Below are 24,401 nucleotides of genomic sequence, written 5' to 3' on the forward strand. Positions count from 1 at the left end.
TGCTGACCTTTCAGCTAGCAGCCAAGCACTTAACCATTGCACCCTCAGGGCTCATATATATATTTACAACCCCAAAATAACTGACACCATCGCTTAGAGGTGAACTTGAACCCAACAATTTGTTAATGCTTTCTGATTTCTAATGTTCACACAATCCTCCGTTCTTTGTATTTCTGTTTTGGTGAGAGTATCATTCACTTTAGTTTATAACTTTCTCAGTTTATGTGGATTAAAAAAAATAAATAAACCCAGAATGCCAATTTATTTTTAGTGAAGAATATCACCTATAATGATTAAAATACATGTTCCAGCAGATCCAGTGTAGACTCTGTTTAGAAACACCTACATGGGAACTGCCCATTGAATTTGACAAAGTGGAAATCACTGGTGTCCTTGAAAAAGGAAATTTTGGTGATATGATGGGAAAGGGAATGGATTCAAGAGAGCATAGAAGAAGGACTGGATGCAGAGAGTTTAGAAAGCACTTTCAAGAAATTTTTATATAAAAAGGAGCTGAGAAATTGGACCATAGTTAAGTGGGGTGTAGTGTCAAAAGAGGGGTTTAAAAGAATATGGGGGACATTATGCTGATAATAATAATCCAAAAGAGAAGGGAAAGGTGATGATCTTGGAGAGAAAGGATTCAATTGTTAGGATGATACTGCACCTAACTGCAGAATGTGGTGTGCTGCTGAGAAGGAAAAATATTCAGTACTTTGAAGACAATATTGCAATCAGTCAAATAGACTACCTTTTTTCAGCAAAAATAGTATATTTTTTAATAATGTTTAAAACAAATCTTTTCAATTTTATATGCATGAAAAATGATCCCAGTCATTATGGCACTGTGGTTGGGGAAAAAGTTCTTGACAAAGAGTCAGGAGACCTGGGCCATCTCTCTCTAACACTGATTAGCTGGGTATTTCACTCATCTGGGCAAGTCACTTAACTTCTGGGTCTCAGTGTCCTTATCTAAAAAGAGTGGGTCCTATTACATGAGGCTTTCTATCATTGGCAACGCATGAAGGAACAGAATATTTCTATTTTGTCTTCCCATTTAGATTGCAAGTTTCTTAAGGACTGGAGTCTTTGTACCTCCAGGATTCTAGTTTTCAAGTGAATGTTTCAGGTTTAAGATTTCTGCTTCCAATAAAATCTCCCTTTAAAATGTAAATAAGTGAAACAGACGTACAGAGCTCTCCAGGCTCTGCCTGCTCATCTCTGGGGCAGTACAGAGCCCTTGGAAAACCACTGGTCTTTCAGGTTCTTCATTATACTTTAAAGTTTATGAGTCACCAACACAGTAATCCCTCATGGAAGAGGAAATCCCCTTTGTGAATTCTTCGCTATGTGATTTCCTTCTACATAATTTCCCTCCACACAGAGAAATTCAAGTTTCTCTATATTTCCAATCATTCTTGATGGGAATAGTTAGAAAAAAAGAGAACTGGGTTTTCGGGAAGAATAGAGAGATAAAAAATGATGACAGGACTAGATAGAATTTGCTCATGATGCAGCTTCGTGAGAGAGAAAAGTATCTGCGTGGAGGTAAAGTTGAGAGCCTGGTAGGAGGTACCGACCAGGCCAGATGAAGGGAAGACGGAAGCTCTAAGAGCATGAAATCCAGTTGGGGCTGTACAGCCATTGAATATTGGAGTGGGAGGGGGACTTAGTGTGGAGAAATGACCTTGTGTACAGATAAGGGTTTGTGAAGTAGACAAATTGCACACACAGTAAGATCCAGGAAACATGAGCCAATAAGTGAGTCATAAAATAAGAATGGATCAAGGATCTGACACAGAGGGAAAATGCCTCTTAGTATCCATATTATCCAAAACAAATAAAAATTAAGCTCTATACATTTCATTGACATTATAGAAGAAAAAGAACCTGAAGGATTTCTAACAAGAAAATAAAACATTGGAAATCAATTTCGTAGTATCCATTACTATCATCAACCTAAATAAATAAAGCATTGAAATTCCATTTAGTTGCCATGTTGTCTTCTTAATTTTAGAGGATGTAAAATATTTTGAAGGGCTTTCGCATGTTCATTTGTATTATCAATGTTTTTAATCTCTTTTTCTCAAAAGTCATCAACTGCAAATTTCTTTCACTAAGGGATTTTCAGGAGCATATCTCCAGTAGTTCAGAAGAAATACAGTCTCAATCATTTTTATAAAATAAATACCTTTTGATTTTTTTTTTTTTTTTACAGAAATAAAGACCCAACTCAATGGATTGCTACTTTTGGTATAACTATAACACCACCTGAAGTGAAACGAAATGTGAGGAAAATTATTCTTCATGAAAATTACCACAGAGAAACAAATGAAAATGACATTGCGTTGGCCCAGCTTGATACTGGAGTTGAGTTTTCAAGTATAGTCCAGAGAGTTTGCCTCCCGGATTCATCTGTAGAGTTGCCACCTAAAACGAGTGTATTTGTCACAGGATTTGGATCCATTGTAGATGATGGTGAGTAATTTCAATCTAATTTACTTAACGCAATTTGTCTTGAGATCTAAAAGCTGTCTTAGGGAATCTTTTAGGCTTTTCATAAAAATAATGTTTATGTTTCCAGTGCGTAGAGCTCAGGATAGAACAGGGGGTTATGGATTAAAAAATAAAAGTAACTGGGTCCCTATTCTTTGAGGACTTCACAAATTATTTGGAGCACTGGTTAGAAATGAAAGACAAATATAGAAAAAAAAAGAATAGATTGTGTTACCTGCTATAAGAAGGGACAAAAATCTTTGGGTGTATAAAACCAACCCGTTGCCCTTGAGTCATTCTCACTCATTGTGACCCTATAGAACAATGTAGAACTTCCCCACAGGGTTTCTAAGGAGTGAATGGTGGACTCAAACTGCCGACCTTTTAGTTAGCAGCCCAGCTCTTAACCACTTGGCCACCAGGGCTACATGGAAATTTATGGGAGTAAATAACTAAAAATTGTATACTCCCAAATGTGAATACTACCAGTTAGCATATAAACCTACTTCTCCGTTATCGGACATTTCACATTTACAATAGTAAAAAAAAAAATCTACTCTTGGACTGTTCTGCGCATTAACCACTCAGCGTCCCCCTGCCAGGGTGGACCAGTGAAATCGCCCACCTGTAGCCTCCCTGGGGATGACCAGGTAGCAGTGGCAATGCGTCAAGCTCTGTCCCGGGGCTGGACCCTACAGGGCAGGCAGCCTCCCTCCCCTTCCCAAGTTTGCTCCCTGGTGGGCCCCAGCAGGTGGCTCCCTGTGTGGTGGCCCCACCTAGGACAATGAGCATGCTGGGTGCCTCAAGGAAGGCTGCGGTGACAGGGAGTGCGTGGGACCCTACTGCCATCACACCCCTGCACCCACGGGACTGGAGAAGGGGCAACAGAGGCACAGCGCCCATGCTGGGCATGGAGGCCCTGTTAGTCCTCACTGGCTGTCCAAACTGCCCTCTGTGTCACCGCACCTTGAAGTTTGCTGGCTGATTTTGAAAGTTGCGCTCCGGGCTCCAAAGCCACTCCCCCATTGAACCTCTGGAACTGCCCCACTCACCACTGCTGCTGCCGCCCTCTGAGAAGCCCAGGTCCCAAGGACACGGCAGCCCCGCCTTCTGGGGGCATGTGAGCCACCGCTGCCCCAAGAGGGTGGGCAGGCTGCACAGCCCCTGCACCTCCCGAGGCAGCACTTGGGTCAGGGGCTCACCTCAGCCTCAAACAGCCTGGGCTACCAGGGCACCCAGGGCATGGAGCTGGACTATTGCATAACACCACTTTCGCATAAAGACCTGGTTTTTGGAACCTAACCCTGTTCTGTCAATAAGTGAGGAGTGGGTGTACTTTAAACCACCATCTTAATGTCAGTATTTTGTTTGTTTAAGTCCTTTCTTATTTTAATGAGTAATTACAGTGATCATAAACATGAAAAGGCTTTGTGAATATTTTGAGAATTTTCATTTTGGCTAGTTAATAAAGTTAATAGAATCTGTATTTTCTTCCTCTGTCCCACTTCCTAAGGTTGTTTAAAAAAAAAAAAAATTCTAAGAATTTTATAAATTGAAGACTAAAACTTAACATTTCTAGGTATTAGTTCACTCAGTTCTAAAGAAAAATGTTATGTTTGAATGTTTAGGTGAGAAATCTAGAAGTATGTTTAAGTTTCTATCAATGGTAGAAATCAGGTGACAAAAGCTAATATGCCTTAATCTAGCTTTTTTTTTTTTGACAGAACTGTCTTGCATGAGGTAACTCTGGTGGCGTAGGGGTTAAGAGCTACAGCTGCAAACCAAAGGGTGGGCAGTTGGAATCCACCAGGCACTCCTTGGAAACTCTCTGGGGCAGTTCCACTCTGTCCTATAGGGTCGCTATGAGTCAGAATCAACTCAAGGGCAACGTGTTTTTTTGTGGGGGTCTTGGTCTTACATGACAAAATTCCCAAATGCCTCATACATTCCAATTTGACTTGCTTCTTCGTCTCACTTACCTCTAGTTCATTGACAGCATCAATCAGAAGCCTTAAGCTACCTCCTTTCCTGCACTCTAATTTCCTTGCCCATCAAAGCTTGTAGGTGCTGTATCCATCTCCTCCTGTCCTGGCCCTGCTCTGTGCTGGTGGCATCAGATTGCTGGTATATATCTGGCATCCACTTTGTTTCCCATGGTACAAGGCACCCCTAAATAGCACACTGTCCCACAAAGCAGGGCAAACAGATTGCATGGGCTTGGGTCCTGGTTTCTACTTGAATACCTTTTGGAAATCAATGAACCATCCTGGGTCTCAGTTTCCTTAAATGGAAAATGTGCCACTTGAACAAGTTAAGATCAGAGTGAAAGATATCTTTTCGCATCTTATAAAACTATGATTCTTTCCTCATGAAAAAAAAAATGCATGTATACGTATACAAATGAGATTTTGCATGCAGTTTTAAGGGGTCCAATAACATTTGAAGATCTAGAAATATAATACTGGGGCATTAAGTTTATGGTTCCTCGCATGGAGACATTTATGACTTGGAGAATAAAATTTGGTGATAACTCAATTTATGTTAATAAAATAATCTTAGGATTTTGCTCCTATGAACACGTCTTAGATACAGTTATATTTGAAGAACACTTTTCTTTCTTTTTTAATAGGACCTACACAAAATAAACTTCGACAAGCCAGAGTAGAAGTCATAAGCACTGATGTATGTAATAGAAAGGATGTGTATGATGGGCTGGTAACTCCAGGCATGTTGTGTGCAGGGTTCATGGAAGGAAAAGTAGATGCTTGTAAGGTAAGTCCAAAGTGAACCTCAACACTCTTAAAAGAAAGTTTTGTCAGTTATCATTAGCTATTTCCAAGTTTAGCATGTATTTTACCTGAGAGAAAAAAAATGGCATCTATTTCACCATGGACCAAGATTATCTAATAATGTAACAACAAAAATTATTGTACTGAGTGTACCAAGCTGTTAATCACTTTTTGTAAATTATTTCATTTAATATAATGAGATACAAATATACTACAATAATCTCTTTTTACAAACTACAGATTTTTAAAAACTTTTGCTAATACCACTACCTCACTGGTTCTTTCTTTCCAATATTTCTGTCTGACAAAGTCCCAAACCTGAAAGAACTCAGCTATCCACCCTCTCTGCTTGTACCCAAGCAGGGAAATGTGCGTAGAGAAAATATCACACAACACGTTGACTCCACTTTAGAGTCCAGATAATAAAGCTGGCAAGCTTAATATGTTTGTTGTTTGTCTATTTGTTTTCTCCCAAATCTACCATTCTCTGAATTTTTTCCAACATTTTCCATTTTCCTTAACTTCTTATTTCCCCCATGCCTTATTCTCAACTGATATCTTTGTTACCAAATTTTCAAAGAAAAATAGAAGCTATAAGAGGGGGATTTACTTATCTTCCCAGTAGCAAGCATTCAGCTCTATTTTTATCTGGACCCATGTCATCAGCCTTCTGCTTCGGCCACAACAGGGAAGCTACCTCTTCTCTTTAAGGCTAATCCTTCTTCCTGTGCTCTGGTCTCATTCTCTCTAACCTTTGGGGAAGTTTACACTAACAATTATTTACTCTCTTTACAGTAAACATTTCTCTAGCAACTGGATCCTTCCTTATTTAAATCTCCCAAATTAGGGGAACAAACAAACAAAAGCTAGCTTTTTCTTGACCCAGGATACCTCCGGCTGCTACCTACCTTAACCCTTTACTATAGAATATTTGAAAAAAAAAAAGTTTATACTCATTGCCTCAATTCTCTCACCTCTGACTAACTCCTCAACTCATTTCAAATAGTTTCTGCCCTATCAATCCACCAAAATATCTCTTCTAAGGTTTCCAGTGACCTTTACGTTTCCAAAATCCAGTAGATATTTTTTAGTCCGTTGCTATTTTTAGTATTTAGAAGCATCTAATAATGGTTATCTCTCCCTCTTCAAAAGTTATTTTCTTTAACTTGTAATGATTTTCATCCAACATCTCTGTCTATTCCTTTTCTGTCTCTTTTTCAGCCTCATTCTCTTAGCCACAGCTATTAAATGTTAATCTATCCTATGCCTGCTCCTTTTTTTACTCTGAACTTTCTCCCTAGTGGATCTAATTCTCCTCCACAACTACAATTACCACCTCTGTGCACATGACTAATAAATTTATACTTTCAGCTCAGCCTCTTCCCTGAGCTTCAGACTCATATATCTAACTCCTTGACAATTCCACATGGATATTTCAAAGACATCTCAAATTCAACATGCTGCATCTGACTTTACTCTTATTCTCTTTCCACCTAACTTGATCATTCTTATGGTTTGTGTCTTTATGAATTGTATCTCCTTTTATTGTTAAGCAAGCTAGAAGGCTAGAAGCCATTCTTTCTCTACCTATCCCATAGTTACACAAGCCCATGGCTTTAACCTCCTAAATATACCTCCGCCACAACTTTTACCTTTACCTTTATTTCTATAGTGGAGTCAACGTGTTGTGTGATATTTTTCTCTATGTACAACGTGTTGTGTGATATTTTTCTCTATGTACTATGCCTGGGTACGAGCAGAGAGGGTGGATAGCTGAGTTCTTTCAGGTTTGGGACTTTGTCAGACAGAAATATAGGAAAGAAAGAACCAGTGAGGTAGTGGTATTAGCAAAAGTGTTTAAAAATCTGTAATTTGTATAGACGACTACATTAGCCATACAGCTAGCTTCTCTTTTCTTCATGTTCACTATTTTGCCCATTAAGAGCATTAGTCAAACAAAAGCCAGAATGATCTCTAACAACATACTAATCTGATGATTTCAACGCCCCGTCTTAAAACACTTCAGTCACTTACTTTTGTACCTATACTAAGACAAAAAAACTAAAAAACTTCTAAACAAGACCCACAGGAGTCCACATGGACTAGTCTCTCCCTACTTCTCCAACCTCATCATACCACACATATTCTGTTACACTCATCTCCCCTGTCGCTCTGCCTGGCTTTCAGGCCCTTCACAAGTTAGGCTCCTCCTGCCAGAGCTGCTCCCTCTGCCTAGAACATATTTCATCCTCCCCTGCTGTTTCCTAGTTAAGTGCTCTTCCTTCAGATATCACCTCATTGTGCTTCCTCAGGGGAAACTTTCCTGACCTCCCTGATTGGTCAAATTCTCATATTTCATGCTTTCATAGCCCTGATCAAAATTGTGGTGTCCCTGGGTGATGCCAGCAGTTAAGGGCTTGGCTGCTAACTGAAAGGTTGTCAGTTCCTATTCACTAAGAAGTGCCTCAGAAGAAAAGCCTGAAGATCTACTTCTGAAAAATCAGCCATTGAAAACTATTGAGCAGAGTTGTACTCTGACACATTTGAGATTGCCACAAGTCACAGTTGACTCCACAGCAACTGGTTTGCTTTTTAAAATCACAGTTTTAATTTTGTCTTAATTTGTAGCCTCATTCAATTTTTTTTTTTTTTTTGCACTAAACTGCCACCATGCATCTGTCAGTTTGTGGGGGCTTGTATGTTGCTGTGATGCTGGAAACTATGCCACCAATATTCAAATACCAGCAGGGTCATCCATGGCAGACAGGTTTCAGCTGAGCTTCCAGACTAAGACATACTAAGAAGAAAGACCCAGCAGTCTACTTCTGAAAAAAATTAGCCAGTGAATACCTTACGAATAGCAGTGGACTGTTGTGTGATATAGTGCTGGAAGATGAGCCCCTCAGGTTGGAAGGCTCTCAAAATATGACTGGGAAAGAGCTACCCACTCAAAGTAAAGTCGACCTTAATGATGTGGATGGAGTCAAGCTGTTGCAACCTTCATTTGCTGATGTGGCACAACTGAAAATGAGAAGAAACAGCTGCAAACATTCATTAATAATCAGAACATGGAAAGCATGAAGTATGTATCTAGGAAAATTGGAAATCATAAAAAAAAATTGAATGCATAAACATCGATATCCTTGGCATTAGTGAGATAAAGTGGACTGGTATTGGCCATTTTGAATCAGAAAATATGTGGTCCACTATGCCAGGAATGACAACTAAAACGGGAATGGTGTTGCCTTCATCATCAAAAAGAACATTTCAAGATCTATGCTGAAGTAAAATGCTGTCAGTGATATGATAATATCCGTACGCCTACAAGGAAGATTGGCTAATACAACTGTTATTCAAATTTACTCACCAACCACTAAGGCCAAAGATGAAGAAACTGAACACTTTTACCAACTTCTGCAGTCTGAAACTGATCAAACATGCAATCAGGAAACATTGATTGATGATTACTGGTGTCTGGAATGTGAAAGTTGGAAACCAAGAAGGATCGATAGTTGGAAAATATGGCCTTCATGATAGAAATGATGCCAGAGATCACATAATAGAATTTTATAAGACCAATGGCTTCTTCATTACAAATAACTTTTTCACCAACATAAACGATGACTATACACATGGACCTCACTGGTTGGAATACACATGAATCAAATTGACTAAATCTGTGGAAAGAGATGATGGAAAAGCTCAATATCATCAGTCAGAACAAGGCCAGGAGCCAACTGAGGAACAGACTATCAGTTGCTCATATGCAAGTTCAAGTTGAAACTGAAGAAAGTTAGAACAAGTACATGAAAGCCAAAGTATGACCTTGAGTATATCCCACCTGAATTTAGAGAAAATCTCAAGAATAGATTTGACGCATTGAATACTGATGACCAAAGACCAGACGAATTCTGGAATGACATCAAGGACATCATTCATGAAGAAAGCAAGAGATCATTAAAAAGAAAGGAAAGAAAGAAAAAATCAAAATGGATGTCAGAAGAGACTCTGAAACTTGCTCTTCAATGGTGAGTAGCTTAAGTGAAAGGAAGAAATGATGAAGTAAAAGCGCTGAATAGAAGAATTCAAAGGGTGGCTCAAGAATATATGTGCAAAGACCTAGAGGTAGAAAGCCAAAAGGTAAAAACACATTCAGCATTTCTCAAGCTGAAAGAACTGAACAAAAAATTCAAGGCTTGAGTTGTAATAGTGAAGGATTCTACGGGGAAAATATTAAATGATGCAGGAAGCATCAAAAGAAGGTGGAAGAAATACACAGAGTCATTGTACCCAGAAGAATTGGTCGATGTTCAACCATTTTAGGAGGTAGCATATGATCGGGAACCAATGGTACTGAAGGAAGAAGTCCAAGCTGCCCTGAACACATTGGTGAAAAACAAGACTCCAGGAATTGATGGAATATCAATTGAGATGTTTCAACAAACAGATGCAGCACTGGAAGTGCTCCCCCCTCTATGCCAGGAAATTTGGAAGACAGCTACCTGGCCAATTGACTGGAAGAGATCCATATTTATGCCTATTCCCAAGAAAGGTGATGCGACTGAATGCAGAAATTATCAGACAGTATCATTAATATCACATACAATTTTGCTGAAGATCATTCAAAAGTGGCTGCAGCAGTATACTGACAGGGAACTGCCAGAAATTCAAGCCAGATTCAGAAGAGGACCTGAAACCACGGATATCATTGCTCATATCAGATGGAGTCTGGCTGAAAGCAGAGAATACCAGAAGGATGTTTACCTGTGTTTTATTGACTATGCAAAGTCATTCAACTATGTGGATCATAACAAATTATGGATAATATTGCAAAGAATGGGAATTCCAGAACACTTAATTGTGTCCATGTGGAACCTGTACATAGATCAAGAGGCAATTGTTCATATAGAACAAGGAGATAGTGCATGGTTTAAAGTCAGGAAAGGTGTGTGTCAGGGTTGTATCCTTTCACCATACCTATTTAGTCTGTATGCTGAGGAAATAATGCAAGAAGCTGGGCTCTGTGAAGAAGAACGGGGCATCAGGATTGGAGGAAGACTCACTAACAACCTGTGATACGCAGATGACACAACCTTGCTTGCTGAAAGTGAAGAGGACTTGAAGCACTTACTGATGAAGATCAAAGATCATAGCCTTCAATATGGATTGCACCTCAACATAAAGAACACAAAAATACTCACAACTGGCCCAATAAACAATATCATAATAAAGGAAGAAAAGATTGAAGTTGTCAAGGATTTCATTTTACTTGGATCCACAATTAACAGCCATGAAAGCAGCAGTCAAGAAATTGAAAGACGCATTGCATTGGGCAAATCTGCTACAAAAGATCTCTTTATAGAGTTGAAAAGTAAAGATGTCACTTCGAAGACTAAGGTGCACCTGATCCAAGCCATGATGTTTTCAATCGCCTCATATGCATACAAAAGCTAGACAATGAATAAGGAAGACTGAAGAAGAATTGATGCCTTCAAATTGTAGCCTTGGCAAAGAATATACCACGGACTGCCAAAAGGACGAACAAATCTGTTTTGGAAGAAGTACAACCAGAATGCTCCTTAGAAGCAAGGATGGTGAGACTATGTCTCACACACTCTGGACATGTTATCAGGAGGGATCAGTCCCTGGAGAAGGACATCATGCCTGGTAAAGTAGAGGGTCATCAAAAAAGAGGAAGACCCTCAATGAGATGGATTGACACTGTGGCTGCAAAATTGGGCTCAAGCATAACAACGATTGTGAGGATGGCGCATTACTGAGTAGTGTTTTGTTCTGTTGTACATAGGATGCTCTGAGTTGGAAATGACTTGATGGCACCTAACAATAACAACAACAACACTAAACTAGAAGTTCTATGAAGATAGGGACCTTTGATTACTGTAGTAATTCACTAAATAGCTGATAAAAGAATGAACAAATGAGTGAAGCAAATGAGGCACAGAGAGCTTAAGTATCTTACTCAAGGTCCTACAGCCAGTGATTCATAGAACTGAGACGGAAGCTCAGACAGTTCAACTACAGAGACCACATCATTAACCTCTATGCATATTTTTATTTATTTACTTAATCTTCTTTGTTCCAAAAAAGTTTAAGGGAGCTTATATAAAATCCAGCATGAAAAAGAAAATTAGAAATAGGTGAGAGAAAGAAACTAAGAAAAGGTGCAAAAAGTACAGCCAAGCTAACAGCTAACATTGAGATCACTGAAATCTTCAACCTATGCCCGTAAATACTAATCTCATATTAACATTTGATATACATGCTGACTCAAGCATGAATAAAGTGTTTAATCAAACTAGAAAAAAAAATTCAAGGATTCTGAACCGGAAATAATGTAACTATTTCATATGAATGAACGTTAGTCTTATTAAAAAGCAAAGCACCTTTAAAAGAAAGACCTGAATTGCTGGCCTGACAGAGACTGGAGAAATCCTGAGAGTATGGCACCCGGGCACCCTTTCAGCTCAGCAGTGAGGTCATTCCTGAGGTTCATCCTTCAGCCAAAGATTGAACAGGCCCATGGAACAAAACAAGGCAAAAGGGGTGCACCAGCCCTGGGGCAGGGACTGGAAGGCAGGAGGGAACCCAGGGTTGAGAAGGGAGAGTGTTGACATGTCGCGGGGTTGTTAACCAACGTCATACAATAATGTGTGTACTAGCTATTTGATGAAAAACTAGTTTGTTCCATAAACCTTAATCTAAAGTTCAGTTAAAAAATATATATGTATATAAATAAAATTAACTTTTTTAAAAAAAAGCACTTTAAAGTTTAGCACAAAATTTAACTCAATTGAGAGAAACATTATATAATCCATCTCAACCGGCTTTACGTTTTATGTACTAGTTTGCTTTTCTTCTGTGGAAAAGAATTTATTACAATGATCTCCTTTTGAATTAAATCAGAGTTAACATTTCAAATCTACATTTGTTTTTCTGCAGGGTGATTCTGGTGGGCCTCTGGTTTATCCTGATAATCATGACATCTGGTACCTTGTTGGTATAGTAAGTTGGGGACAATCATGTGCTCTCCCCAAAAAACCCGGAGTCTACACGAGAGTGACTAAGTATCGAGACTGGATTGCCTCAAAGACTGGCATCTAGTGTGAATTGCTCGTGAATTGTATCCATGGCACACAGAGGTGAAACTCTTCCATGTCGTGTATTATTCATGTTCATGTGGTGTGGATCAGTGCCTTTGCTGGAGGTCAAGAAGCCCTTCAGACTCAGAACAATCTAATATCATGAAGTGGTAGCCCTTGTGTACATATGACCCAGCTCTCTCTCTACCATGAGGAAGAAGACACAGCAAATGACAGATAGCACCGATCCCTCACTCACAAGAAAAACTTGTTCCTCATACTTCTTACTAAGGCAAATACTTATGAATGGTCCCCCCCCCCGGCCCCGTGGAAGAGGGGGAATATCATTTTCCACAGGATATGAAGAGCCAGTGTTGCCAAGATATTACCTCATACAGTATCTGGAACACCTGGGATTCTTCTAGATAAATGTCATATAGAAGTCGTTCCTGAAGATTCAGAGATTCAAAATTCTAAGACTGATAACTTAGTGTACATTCCACGGGTAGAATGGAGAAGCATGGGCTTTGTACTATAATTTGAACTCCAACTCGTGTTTATATCTAACAATGCAGAACATTATCATTAAGTCAAAAGAGTTGCCATTAAAAAAAAATTTTTTTTTTAATATATCTGAACTTTCTTTTAACATTGTGCTATACACACAAGCTCTAGCTTCAGGAAGCATATTGTATTATTAAGAAGTACTTTTGATTTATTTTTTAACAAAGGGGAAAAAAGACTCCTGGGAGCAATTTTCTATGGATACAGCAAGGATAAAAAGAAGACATGGGACCAAGGTTAGTGGAGAGCTGGTTTCAAATGAATGGTAACAGGACAAAGATATTCCCTTCCTTGATTTTTGGTGGAATGAACTATCGAATTATTATTTAAACAGATCTACATCAGCGTATGGCAACTGATGCTTTGTAGGTCAGAATGTCAGGTTGAGAGAACTGATTTGTATAAAGCGTTTAGGACAGTGCCTGGCATACATAAATGTTTATGTATTTGGAAAGGGATGTTTTGGTAAGTTTTTTTTTTTTTTTTTAATGGTAAATGAACACTCATTTGGTCAAATTAGTGAATGATTTTGGAGCACAAATACAGCCCAAAGTCTATAGCGGTGGAAATTACAGAGCTGCCTGAGCTTGAAACTTGTCTCTGCCACTTACAAGCTGTATGTCCTTGCACAAGTTACTTAACCACTCTGTGTATTAGCTCTTTAGCCCTTTCATCTCTACAACATGGATAAAAATGGTACCTACCTCCTGTGGTTATTATGTGAATTAATTGCATTAATACAAGTAAAACACTTAGAACAGTGTCTGCACACAATAGACTCTCAGTGTGTATTGTTGTTGTAAATTGCCGTTGAATTAATTTGGACTGATGGTGACCCCATGTGTGCAGAGTAGAACTACTCCATAGGGTTTTCAAGGCTGTGATCTCTTGGAAGCATATTGCCAAGCCTGTCTTCCAAGATGCCTGTGGGTGTGTTTGAACCACCAACCTTTCGACTAGTTAGTCGAGCACTTAACTATTCAGTGTGTATTAGCTGCTAATAACTATGATCAATGTGCTTTGGATTTGATAAAACTTACTATGTTTCTAAAAAACTGCTACTTCTTTGATGTCATGTAGTTGATTTTGAGGAGCCCTGGTGGCACAGTGGTTGAGTTACAGTTCCTAACCAAAAGGTGAGCAATTCAAATCCACCAACTGCTCTTTGGAACCCTATAGGGCAGTTCTACTCTGCTGTATAGGGTCAGTGTGGGTTGGAATCACCCTGACATCATGCAACAACAATAAAACAGTGGATTTTGAAATACAATAAATTACATTAAAAAAAAAAATTTAGAGACCATCTCAAGAATAGATTTGAATAGAGTTGATGCATTGAACGTTAATGACCAAAGACCAGATGAGTTGTGGGATGACATCAAGGACATCATACGTGAAGAAAGCAAAAGGTCATTTAAAAGACAGGAAAGAAAGAAAAGACCAAAATGAATGTCAGAAGAGACTCTGAAATTTGCTCTTGAATGTAGAGTAGCTAAAGTAAATGGAAGAAATGATAAAAGAGCTGAACAGAAAATTTCAAAGGGTGGGTCAAGAAGACAAAGTAAAGTACTACAATGAAATGTTCAAGGACCTGGTGTTAGAAAACTAAAAGAGAAGAACACACTTGGCATTTCTCAAGCTGAACGAACTGAAGAAAAAATTAAAGTCTCAAGTTGCGATACTGAAGAGTTCTATGGGCAAAATATTGAATGACGCAGGAAGCATCAAAAAAGATTGAAGGAATACACAGTCACTGTTTTTTTTTTTTTTTTTTTTGTACCAATTGGCGTAGTGGTTAAGTGCTATGGCTGCTAACCAAAGGGTTGGCAGTTCGAGTCAGCCAGGCGCTCCTTGGAAACTCTATGGGGCAAGTTCTACTCTGTCCTATAGGGTCGCTATGAGTTGGAATCAACTCGATGGCACTGGGGTGGGTACCAAAAAGAATTGGCTGACATCCAGCCATTTTAGGAAGTAGAATATGATCAAGAACCCATGGTATTGAAGGAAGATGTCCAAGCTTCACTGAAAAAACAAGGATCCAGGAACTGATGGAATACCAATTGAGATGTTTCAACAATACGATGCAGTGCTCGAGGTGCTTATTTGCATATCCTAAGAAATTTGGAAGACAGCTACCTGGCCAACTGATTGGAAGAGATAAATATTTGTGCCCATTCCAAAGAAAGGTGATCCAACTGAATCACCTTTCAATAATCCAGATTATCAAACAATGTCATTAATATGACATGCAAGTAAAATTTTGCTGAAGATCATTCAAAAGCAGTTCCAACAGTGTATCAACAGGGAACTGCCAGAAATTCAAGCTGGATTCAGAAGAGGATGTGGAACCAGGGATGTCATTGCTGATGTCAGATGGATCCTGGCTAAAAGCAGAGATACCAGAAAAACGTTTACCTGTATTTTATTAACTATGCAAAGGCATTCAACTCTGTGGATCATAACAAATTACAGATAACATTGCAAAGAATGGGAATTACAGAACACTTAATTGTGCTCATGAGGAACCTGGATAGACCACGATGCAGTTGTTTGAACAGAACAAGGGGATACTGCGCTGTTTAAAATCAGGAAGGGTATATGACAGGGTTGTATTCTTCACCCATATTTATTCAGTCTGTTTGCTGAGCAAATAATCCAAGAAGATGGATTATCACATGAAGAAGAAGGCTGCATCAAGATTGAAGGAAGACTCATTTACAACCTGTGATATGCAGATAACACAAACTTACCTCCTGAAAGTAAATAGGACTTGAAACACTTACTGATAGAGATCAAAGACCACAGCCTTCAGTATGGATTACACCTCAACATAAAGAAAACAAAAAATCCTCACAACTGGACCAATAAGCAAAATCATGACAAATGGAGAAAATATTAACATTGTCAAGGATTTCATTTTTCTTGCATTCACAATCAACACCCATGGGAGCAGCAGTCAAATCAAATGACCTATTGCATTGGGACAATCTACTGCAAAAGACTTCTTTAAAATCTTTAAAAGCAAAGATGTCACTTTGAGGACCACGGTGCACCTGACCCAAGTCATAGTATTTTCAATCGCCTCATATTCCTTCAAAAGCTGGACAATGACTAAGGAAGACCAAAGAAGAATTGATGCCTTTGAATTATGGTGTTGGTGAAGAGTGTTGAATATACCAGGCACTGGGTTTTTTGGGGCCAAAAGAATAAACGAATTTGTCTTGGAAAAAGTACAGTTAAAATGCTCTGTGAAAGGAGGATGATGAGACTTTGTCTCACGTAGTTTGGATGTTGTGAGAGGGACTGGTCCCCAGAGAATGACATCATGCCTGGTGAAATAGAAGGTCAGTGAAAGAGGAAAACCCTTAACAAGATGGATTGACACAGTGGCTGCAACAATGGGCTTGAACATAGCAAAGACTGTTAATACCACACAAGACCAGGCAGTGTTTCATTCTGTTGTACATAGGGTCACTGTGAGTTGGAACCAACTCAACAGTGCCTAACAACAACAACTAGATTGTATATTTCATTACTCTATTTTAAACTATGTCTGCTTATAGACAAGAAGTCATAAGATGCTATGATTATCTGCTGTTATGGTAGTACCACGTGTACAGAGATGTGGCTGTATTCATGACCAGGCCTCAAGTGCAAGATTTGTTTCTGTGATTTATAAGAGAAAAATCTGGCTTATTTGTTTCTTTACTAACTGAAAGTTTTGGTAGTTTGTATGTATTTGTGTTTATATTTAACATGTGTATAAAAGATACCTAGAACTAAAAAATATCTCCTAGTTGTTATTTATATCTCAATATTAAGATATGTTAGCTGCAAAAGAACCATCCATGTACACTTCCTTTTTAAAAGAAAATATTGCCAAATTTCTGAGTTGACGGCAGTAATAACTAAATATCATCAGAAAAAGCAGAGTTAGAAAAATTAAATTCTTGCTCCCCTTCTACATGTAGAGAGATATCCAAAGTTTTCTGGAGAATATTTAATACATTCAAAGTGTGTTTGATTGACTACGAACCTTTTTTATGTTAAAGCTCAACATCTTCTTTGGTTGAAACAGAAAAAGCAATATGTCCACAAACAAACAAACAATCCAAACACTTTTCCTTATTTTAGTTATATAACAATGGATATGTCCATTTCTACGATTATACTTATGTCATAAAACTGTTATGTTTCCTTTTCTTTACAAGTGTCTGTGAAAATGTATATTGATTTAAATCAATCTATGCTTAATACAACTCAATTCAATAAAATTTTAATACAAGTGAAAGTAATAAATACTTATATTTATTATAAGGAATTATTATATTTCCATAAGGAAATATAAGAAATGGAAAAAATGGATTTTTGTTACAGGGTTTATGTGTCCTTTTTTACGTTTGGTGTTTGATCTACTATTAGAATCATGTAATATCCTTTATCTATGCTTTTCGTCTGTCAGTGGGACATTAGCTATCTACCTCATGATGTTGTGAGGCTTCCCTGTTGAAAATAAAGACCAAAAGTCAGAGAATGTTTATAACCTGCTCAAAAAAGTACAAAGTACATTACTGTAAACTGATATCAGTACAAAGTGATGCTGTACAAGTACTGATTATAATGAAGTCTTTTTTTTACAGCGTTAGCATTTTTATTTATCAATAGTATTGCTTTATGTGTTTTGCAAAATATACCTGTTGTTTAAAAAAACACAGGCTCTGCCTCTTACCTGGTGAATGTTATGCTAATATTCTTATTTTCTTACAGAAAAACTCCACAATTTGTCTGACTCATTGTTTAAGGAGACAGGTCATACCCACTAAAGTGACAGTAAGTAATATGGCACATAATCTCTATGAAATCTTCATGGAATTTTCAGTGTCATGAGCACTAAAGGGTTAGTTTAAAATGCAAGGACAAGATTGGACCAAAATTTTTGCCAGCGTTTAAACTATTTCCCTGTGAAAACTTCATGATTCAAGAAACGTAACAACAATGGTTGTCATTACTAGCATTCTACCCTTTTCAACTGAATAAACCTATTGCTTTTTAATGTATTTATTGGCAGACAGGGGATGTGTGGGAAATATTCCTTCATATAATCATTGGAATGAAAAATAGACTTGTTACAATGGATTGAAATTAATGTTAGAACCATAGCTGTTAGAGTCAGGAGGAGCTTATGAGATTATCTACGTCAGCCTCCTTTTTTGCCTGACATGAATTCAAGGCCAAGAGTTTTCCCAAGATTACACAGAGGGCTATGGCCGGTGCCTCAACAGAATCCAGGAGCCCTTGCACCCAGTCCAGTCTTCTTTCTACTACGCTAGTTTCAATTATGTAGTTCACCAGCCAGGAACGTTGTGATTCTAGAAGTCACTGGAATTAAATAATTTTTGTCAAACCAATGTTTCTTCTTGCAAAAAATGTGAGGTATATTAAACTCACATGGTATTTAACAAAATATACCGTTGGGCCAAACCAGTTTTATGATTAAGGCAGACAACACCATTTGAAACTGTACCCAGTTATAAGTGAGGAAATGAAGGATGATTTTAATATAGGCATAGCTACTAAACTAGTTAGGCTGGCAGGTCAGAATACTCTAGGACGAGTTCATCCCAAAATTTCTTTCCTTATTCCATCCTTTTCTCACCCACCACACTAGCTTTATAATTACGAAGTCACATTAAGCCTTGACATGTATGCTGTGTTGTTAAAGGTTCTCGAACTTAAGTCACAGAACTATGCTATGGTTTGTTACCTAAAAGTCATAGATTTTTCTGCAAAGTTCTATTTTCATATATGATGTTCCATTGTCAAAAGCTATGTTCTGAAATGTTATTTTAAAATATAGTATTGTAGGTAAGATCATCCTGTTAGATCTTCCTTCTCTTTCCACTCCCAAATCTAAGTACTCTCCATAAAAGATGCTCAGATGCCCTTTTTAAAAAATACTTCCAGAAGAAGAGATTTCATAAACACATAGGATTCCCTTCCCAGTGGTTTAAATAACTGCTCTTCATAAGTATTCAAAACAAGTGCCTTCTGCTGAACCTCCAACCTGTATCTTCCTGTGTAGAACTAAGCGTTGATTCCTGAATTCTTGGGAGAACATTTTAAATCCACTGTAGATTGTCCTACAAGTGATGATCCTTAAGGAAAGAGAGTTAGGAGGTTGGATGAACAGGCTGAGATGCACTTTGAGGAAAAGGAGAATGGAAAAGTGGAGAGGAGAGAGAAATAGAACCTGAGAATAAAAAGGAAGTCATTGCACAAACCGTAAAAAATCATATAAAGTCATAGGTGCTTGATGAAAAGTTTTTTGGATGAAAAAATGATTGGACTTTAGAATAAAAGTTGTATTTCAAAAATAAAGAAAAGGGAGGCTTGATTCCCTTCCCCTATGCACACATGCTTTTTTAAAAAAGTTAAACAACATTATAAGTAATATTTTTTGAGAGGGAGAGGGCACACAAATTTACCATCTTAACACAACTATGTTTATTTTATTATCTGCCAAACTTTGTCCATATCCATGCATGTATTTTACAAAGTTGATATAATAGCATATATAAAATGATACATTTCTCCACCTGAGATTATATTATATATTTTTCGATATATGTGTGGCATAATCATCATTTTTAATGGCTTTTTTTTTTTTTACATTTGAGTCAATACATTGAATAGTCACACCACAAAGACCTTGCCCAGTATGTTAGGCTAGCCTGTTATCAATTAAATTTTATATTAATACCAGGGTTAGGAACTGTAAAGAATGGCATCCTCCTTCTCCCTCACTCCATGAATCCTTTAGCACTGCACTAAGTGAAGATGCCTCTGGCCATCTCTCCTTTCCTGTACTTTGCTTCTTTCCCCTTAATGCATGTGTTTTTTTCCCTCCTTCCCTATACTGCTTTTTGTTTCTTCCCCACTGATTCAGCATCTCTCAGCTACCATCTTTCCCAGCTGCTTGCACTGAGTCCTCCTTGCTCCTTTTTATTAAAATGCTCTGATACCTTCAACTTCTTCATAGAATGCTCCCTCATCATCTTACTAAAGTCTGGATGCTCCTGTCTAAAATATCACTTTGTTGTAGCCCTTTCAAGTGATTACTCTTTTTCCCTGGCTCTAATAAAAAAAAAAAATTAATACAGAGTCAGAATTCATCCAAATCTCAACTAAAAGTTCCCAAATATTTGTGTAGTTTCCCAGCAATTACTTGTGCACACTAGCATATAAAAGTACATTTCTTTGAGGCTCATGCCTCTATACCACACACTGCCCCTCCTAATTACTACCAACCTCTTGATCACTCCCCACATTTATTGAGGTACTAGGCACTTGGCTCAAAATAGACCCCTCCACCCAACTCCTATCTTCATTGTGGTCAATTTTTAACATCCAAGTGAATGATCCACACTACACCCTACCTTAATTCTTTGAACTCATAAGCCTGAATGACCGTAAGATCTATTGCAATCTAAAAATTCAATTTCTATTTTATTAAATCTCTCAGAGTCTCCATATTATCACAGCATACCAGCCCTCTGAAGACCACACTTCCTTCCAAACACAAAGCTTGGGCTTCATTATAGGTAGTGTAAACTGCTTTTCCATTATTATCATTCTCAATTCCTAGTCCTTAGCTTGCAGCCTATCAACTGAGCAAACTCCCAAACCTAGATTAACTCTTGATTCAGTGGTTTTTCTCCTATGTCTGGAAGTAGTTAACATATTTAGAGAAAATGCATTCAACCATATATATTAATATCATTAGAAATTTGAGCTAACTCATCTCAGTTGTACCATTGGTGCCACCAGATAATTCTTTTACTTCTCTTTGAAAAACACTTTCTTCCAACCTTTTCAATAATTGTTCCAGCATCTCAATATTCCCTTCATGACTTAAAATAGACTCTTCCTACTCTCTTTGGTTATAACTACATCAAGAAAACAGAAGAGATTACCTAAAATTCCCACAGAGTCACGTTTATATTAATTAATGTTGGGATTATTCTTTGCCTCCTTCCTTTCTGTCTTATCAGGGTAGTTTTTATCCATTAAAGACCAGAACTTACATTTTATTATTGATTATCCCCTCCTATGGCTTAGTGTTTAAGAGCTCGGCTGCTAACCAAAAGGTCTGCAGTTCAAATCCACCAACTGCCCCTTGGAAACCTATGGTCTTTTAGTTATGAGTTATGAGTCTGAACAGACTTGACAGCATTTAACAATAACAAGATTCTGCCCTAAATGTTGGCTCACCACTTACCCTCTCTATCCATTATTTTCATTCTCTCTCTCTGCTGGTTTCTTCCAGTCAGGCTATAAACATGTTCACTATTCTTTCATAGAAAAGGAAGGAAGGAAGGAAGGAAGGAAGGAAGGAAGGAAGGAAGGGAGGGAGGGAGGGAGGGAGGGAGGGAGGGAGGGAGGGAGGGAGGGAGGGAATGGAGGATCTTAAGAGTCTGTCCCTTTAAACACCACACTATGAAAGTTGAAATTAGCTTAGATTCTGCCCTTTTCCTCACCTGTAAATTCTGTCGTTATTATCTCTTGAATCTCTCCCTTCTATTCCTGCTGCTATTGCCCTGCCTAGAGTCTCATCGTCTCCTATCTGGGCTGTTAGAAAAATCTCAGATTGATCTTCTATCTTCCATTCTTGACCATTCTAATTTGTTCTTCTGTAACTCCCTTTCAAATACCTCTAATTTTTCAATCTCCTACAGCAAGGATACTTAATCTAAAGCCCAACAACTTGGATAGGACAAAAATTTTCATCTTCATTTTCACTAATTTTGAACAGAAATTTAGTATTTTTTTCTATCATGAATAATAATAATAAAACCAAACCCATTACTGTTGAGTCAATTCTGACCCAATGAGACCCTACTGCAACCCTATAGGATAAAGTAAAACTGCCCCATATGGTTTCCAAAGAACAGCGGTGGATTAGAACTGATGATCTTCTGGTTAGCAACCAAATGCTTAACCACTGCGCCACCAAGGCTCCATTATAAATATTGGTGAAATAAACAGTAATATTAGCAGTACCAGTGACTTTGTCACTAAGACGGATCGTAGATATTTTTATTTAATGGTTATTGCAGGTATATCATTAAAATACACTGACCACAACTTTTAAATTATATGTTAATATACCAATTGTAGATCCTTTTATTTAATGTGTTATGAGAAAAGTGTACTTGTTATTATATAACAACTTAAAAAATATTTTCGTAAATAATTTTTTAAGAGTTCACAAGGAGAGCATGGTGGATTCAACCTGCCAACCTTTTGGTTAGCAGCTGTAGCTCTTAACCACTATATCACCAGGGTTTCCTTTTAAAAATATATTTCTATATATTGGTCCTTTGCAATTCTGTTGCTGTTAGGTGCTGTCGAGTCAGTTCCAACTCATAGCGACCCTATGCACATCAGAACAAAACACTGCCCAGTCCTGTGTCATCCTTACAATCCTTGTTATGCTTGAGCCCATTGTTGCAGCCATTGTGTCAATCCACCTCATTGAGGGTCTTCTTTTCCGCTGACCCTGTACTTTGCAAAGCATGATGTCCTTCACCAGGGCCTGATCCCTCCTGACAACATGTCCAAAGTATGTAAGACGCAGTCTCACCATCCTTGCTTCTAAGGAGCATTCTGGTTGTACTTCTTCCAAGACAGATTTATTCGTTCTTCTGGCAGTCCATGGTATATTCAATATTCTTCGCCAACAGCACAATTCAAAGGCATCAGTTCTTCTTTGGTCTTCCTTATTCATTGTCCAGCTTTCACATGCCTATGATGCGATTGAAAATACCATGGTTTGGGTCAGGCGCACCTTAGCCTCCAAGGTGACATCTTTGCTCTTCAACACTTTAAAGAAGTCTTTTGCAGCAGATTTACCCAATGCAATGCATCTTTTGATTTCTTGACTGCTGCTTCCATGGCTGTTGATTGTGGATCCAAGTAAAATGAAATCCTTGACAACCTCAATCTTTTCTCCGTTTATCATGATGTTGCTCATTGGTCCAGTTGTGAGGATTTTTGTTTTCTTTATGTTGAGGTGCAATCCATACTGAAGGCTGTGGTCTTTGACCTTCATTAATAAGTGCTTCAAGTCCTCTTCACTTTCAGTGAGCAAGGTTGTGTCATTTGCATAACAAAGGTTGTTAATGAGTCTTCCTCCAATCCTGATGCCCCGTTCTTCTTCATATAGTCCAGCTTCTCATATCATTTGCTCAGCATACAGATTGAATAGGTATGGTGAAAGAATACAGCCCTGATGCACACCTCTCCTGACTTTAAACCAATCAGTATCCTTTTGTTCTGTCCAAACAACTGCCTCTTGATCTATGTAAAGGTTCCTCATGAGCACAATTAGGTGTTCTGGAATTCCTGTTCTTTGCAACGTTATCCATAATTTGTTATGATCCACACAGTCGAATGCCTTTGCATAGTCAATAAAACACAGGTAAACATTCTTCTGACATCAGGATCCATCTGACATTGGCAATGATATCCCTGGTTCCACGTCCTCTTCTGAAACCGGCCTGAATTTCTGGCAGTTCCCTGTCCATATACTGCTCCAGCCATTTTTGAATGATCTTCAGCAAAATTTTGCTTGCATGTGATATTAATGTTACTGTTCTATAATTTCCACATTCGGTTGGATCACCTTTCTTGGGAATAGGCATAAATATGGATCTCTTTCAGTCAGTTGGACAGGAAGCTGTCTTCCATATTTCTTGGCATAGACATTGAGCACCTCCATCTGCTGCATCTGTTTGTTGAAACATCTCAATTGATATTCCATCAATTCCTGGAGCTTTGTGTTTCACCAATGACTTCAGAGCAGCTTGGACTTCTTCCTTCAGTACCATCGGTACCTGATCATATGCTACCTCTTGAAATGGTTGAACATCAACTAACTCTTTTTGGTATAATGACTCTGTGTATTCCTTCCATCTTCTTTTGATGCTTCCTGTGTTGTTTAATATTTTCCCTGTAGAATCCTTTACTATTGCAACTCGAGGCCTGAATTTTTTCTTCAGTTCTTTCAGCTTGAGAAACACCGAGAGAGTTCTTCCCTTTTGGTGTTCCGTCTCTAGCTCTTTGCACATGTCATTATAATACTTTACTTTGTCTTCTCGAGCCGCCTTTTGCAATCTTCAGCCCTTTTACTTCATCAATTCTTCCTTTTGATTTAGCTGCTCGACGTTCGACAGCAAGTTTCAGAGTCTCCTCCAACATCCATTTTGGTCTTTTCTTTCTTTCCTGTCTTTTCAATGACCTCTTGCTTTCTTTATGTATGATACCCTTGATGTCATTCCACAATTCATCTGGTCTTCCGTCACTAGTGTTCAATACATCAAATCTATTTTTCAGATGGTCTCTATATTCAGGTGGGATATACTCAAGGTCACATTTTGGATCTCGTGGACTT

General features: G+C 38.2%; 1 protein-coding gene across 1 annotated transcript in view; it reads left to right on the forward strand.

Annotated features, from left to right (window-relative positions):
• Window positions 1-12,935, forward strand: part of LOC100662780 (transmembrane serine protease 11F) — a gene marked incomplete at its 5' end in the record, with an annotated part of 48,768 nt that extends 35,833 nt beyond the window's left edge. Inside the window, 3 exons of the mRNA XM_010595728.3 lie at window positions 2,219-2,478; window positions 5,126-5,268; window positions 12,246-12,935. Coding sequence (XP_010594030.2) covers window positions 2,219-2,478; window positions 5,126-5,268; window positions 12,246-12,407 — 565 coding nt within the window. The remainder of the gene's footprint in view (window positions 1-2,218; window positions 2,479-5,125; window positions 5,269-12,245) is intronic.
• Window positions 12,936-24,401: the final 11,466 nt, after the last annotated feature.

The sequence above is a fragment of the Loxodonta africana genome, chromosome 5 (genome assembly GCF_030014295.1).
Source record: "Loxodonta africana isolate mLoxAfr1 chromosome 5, mLoxAfr1.hap2, whole genome shotgun sequence".
NCBI classification, from domain to species: domain Eukaryota; kingdom Metazoa; phylum Chordata; class Mammalia; order Proboscidea; family Elephantidae; genus Loxodonta; species Loxodonta africana.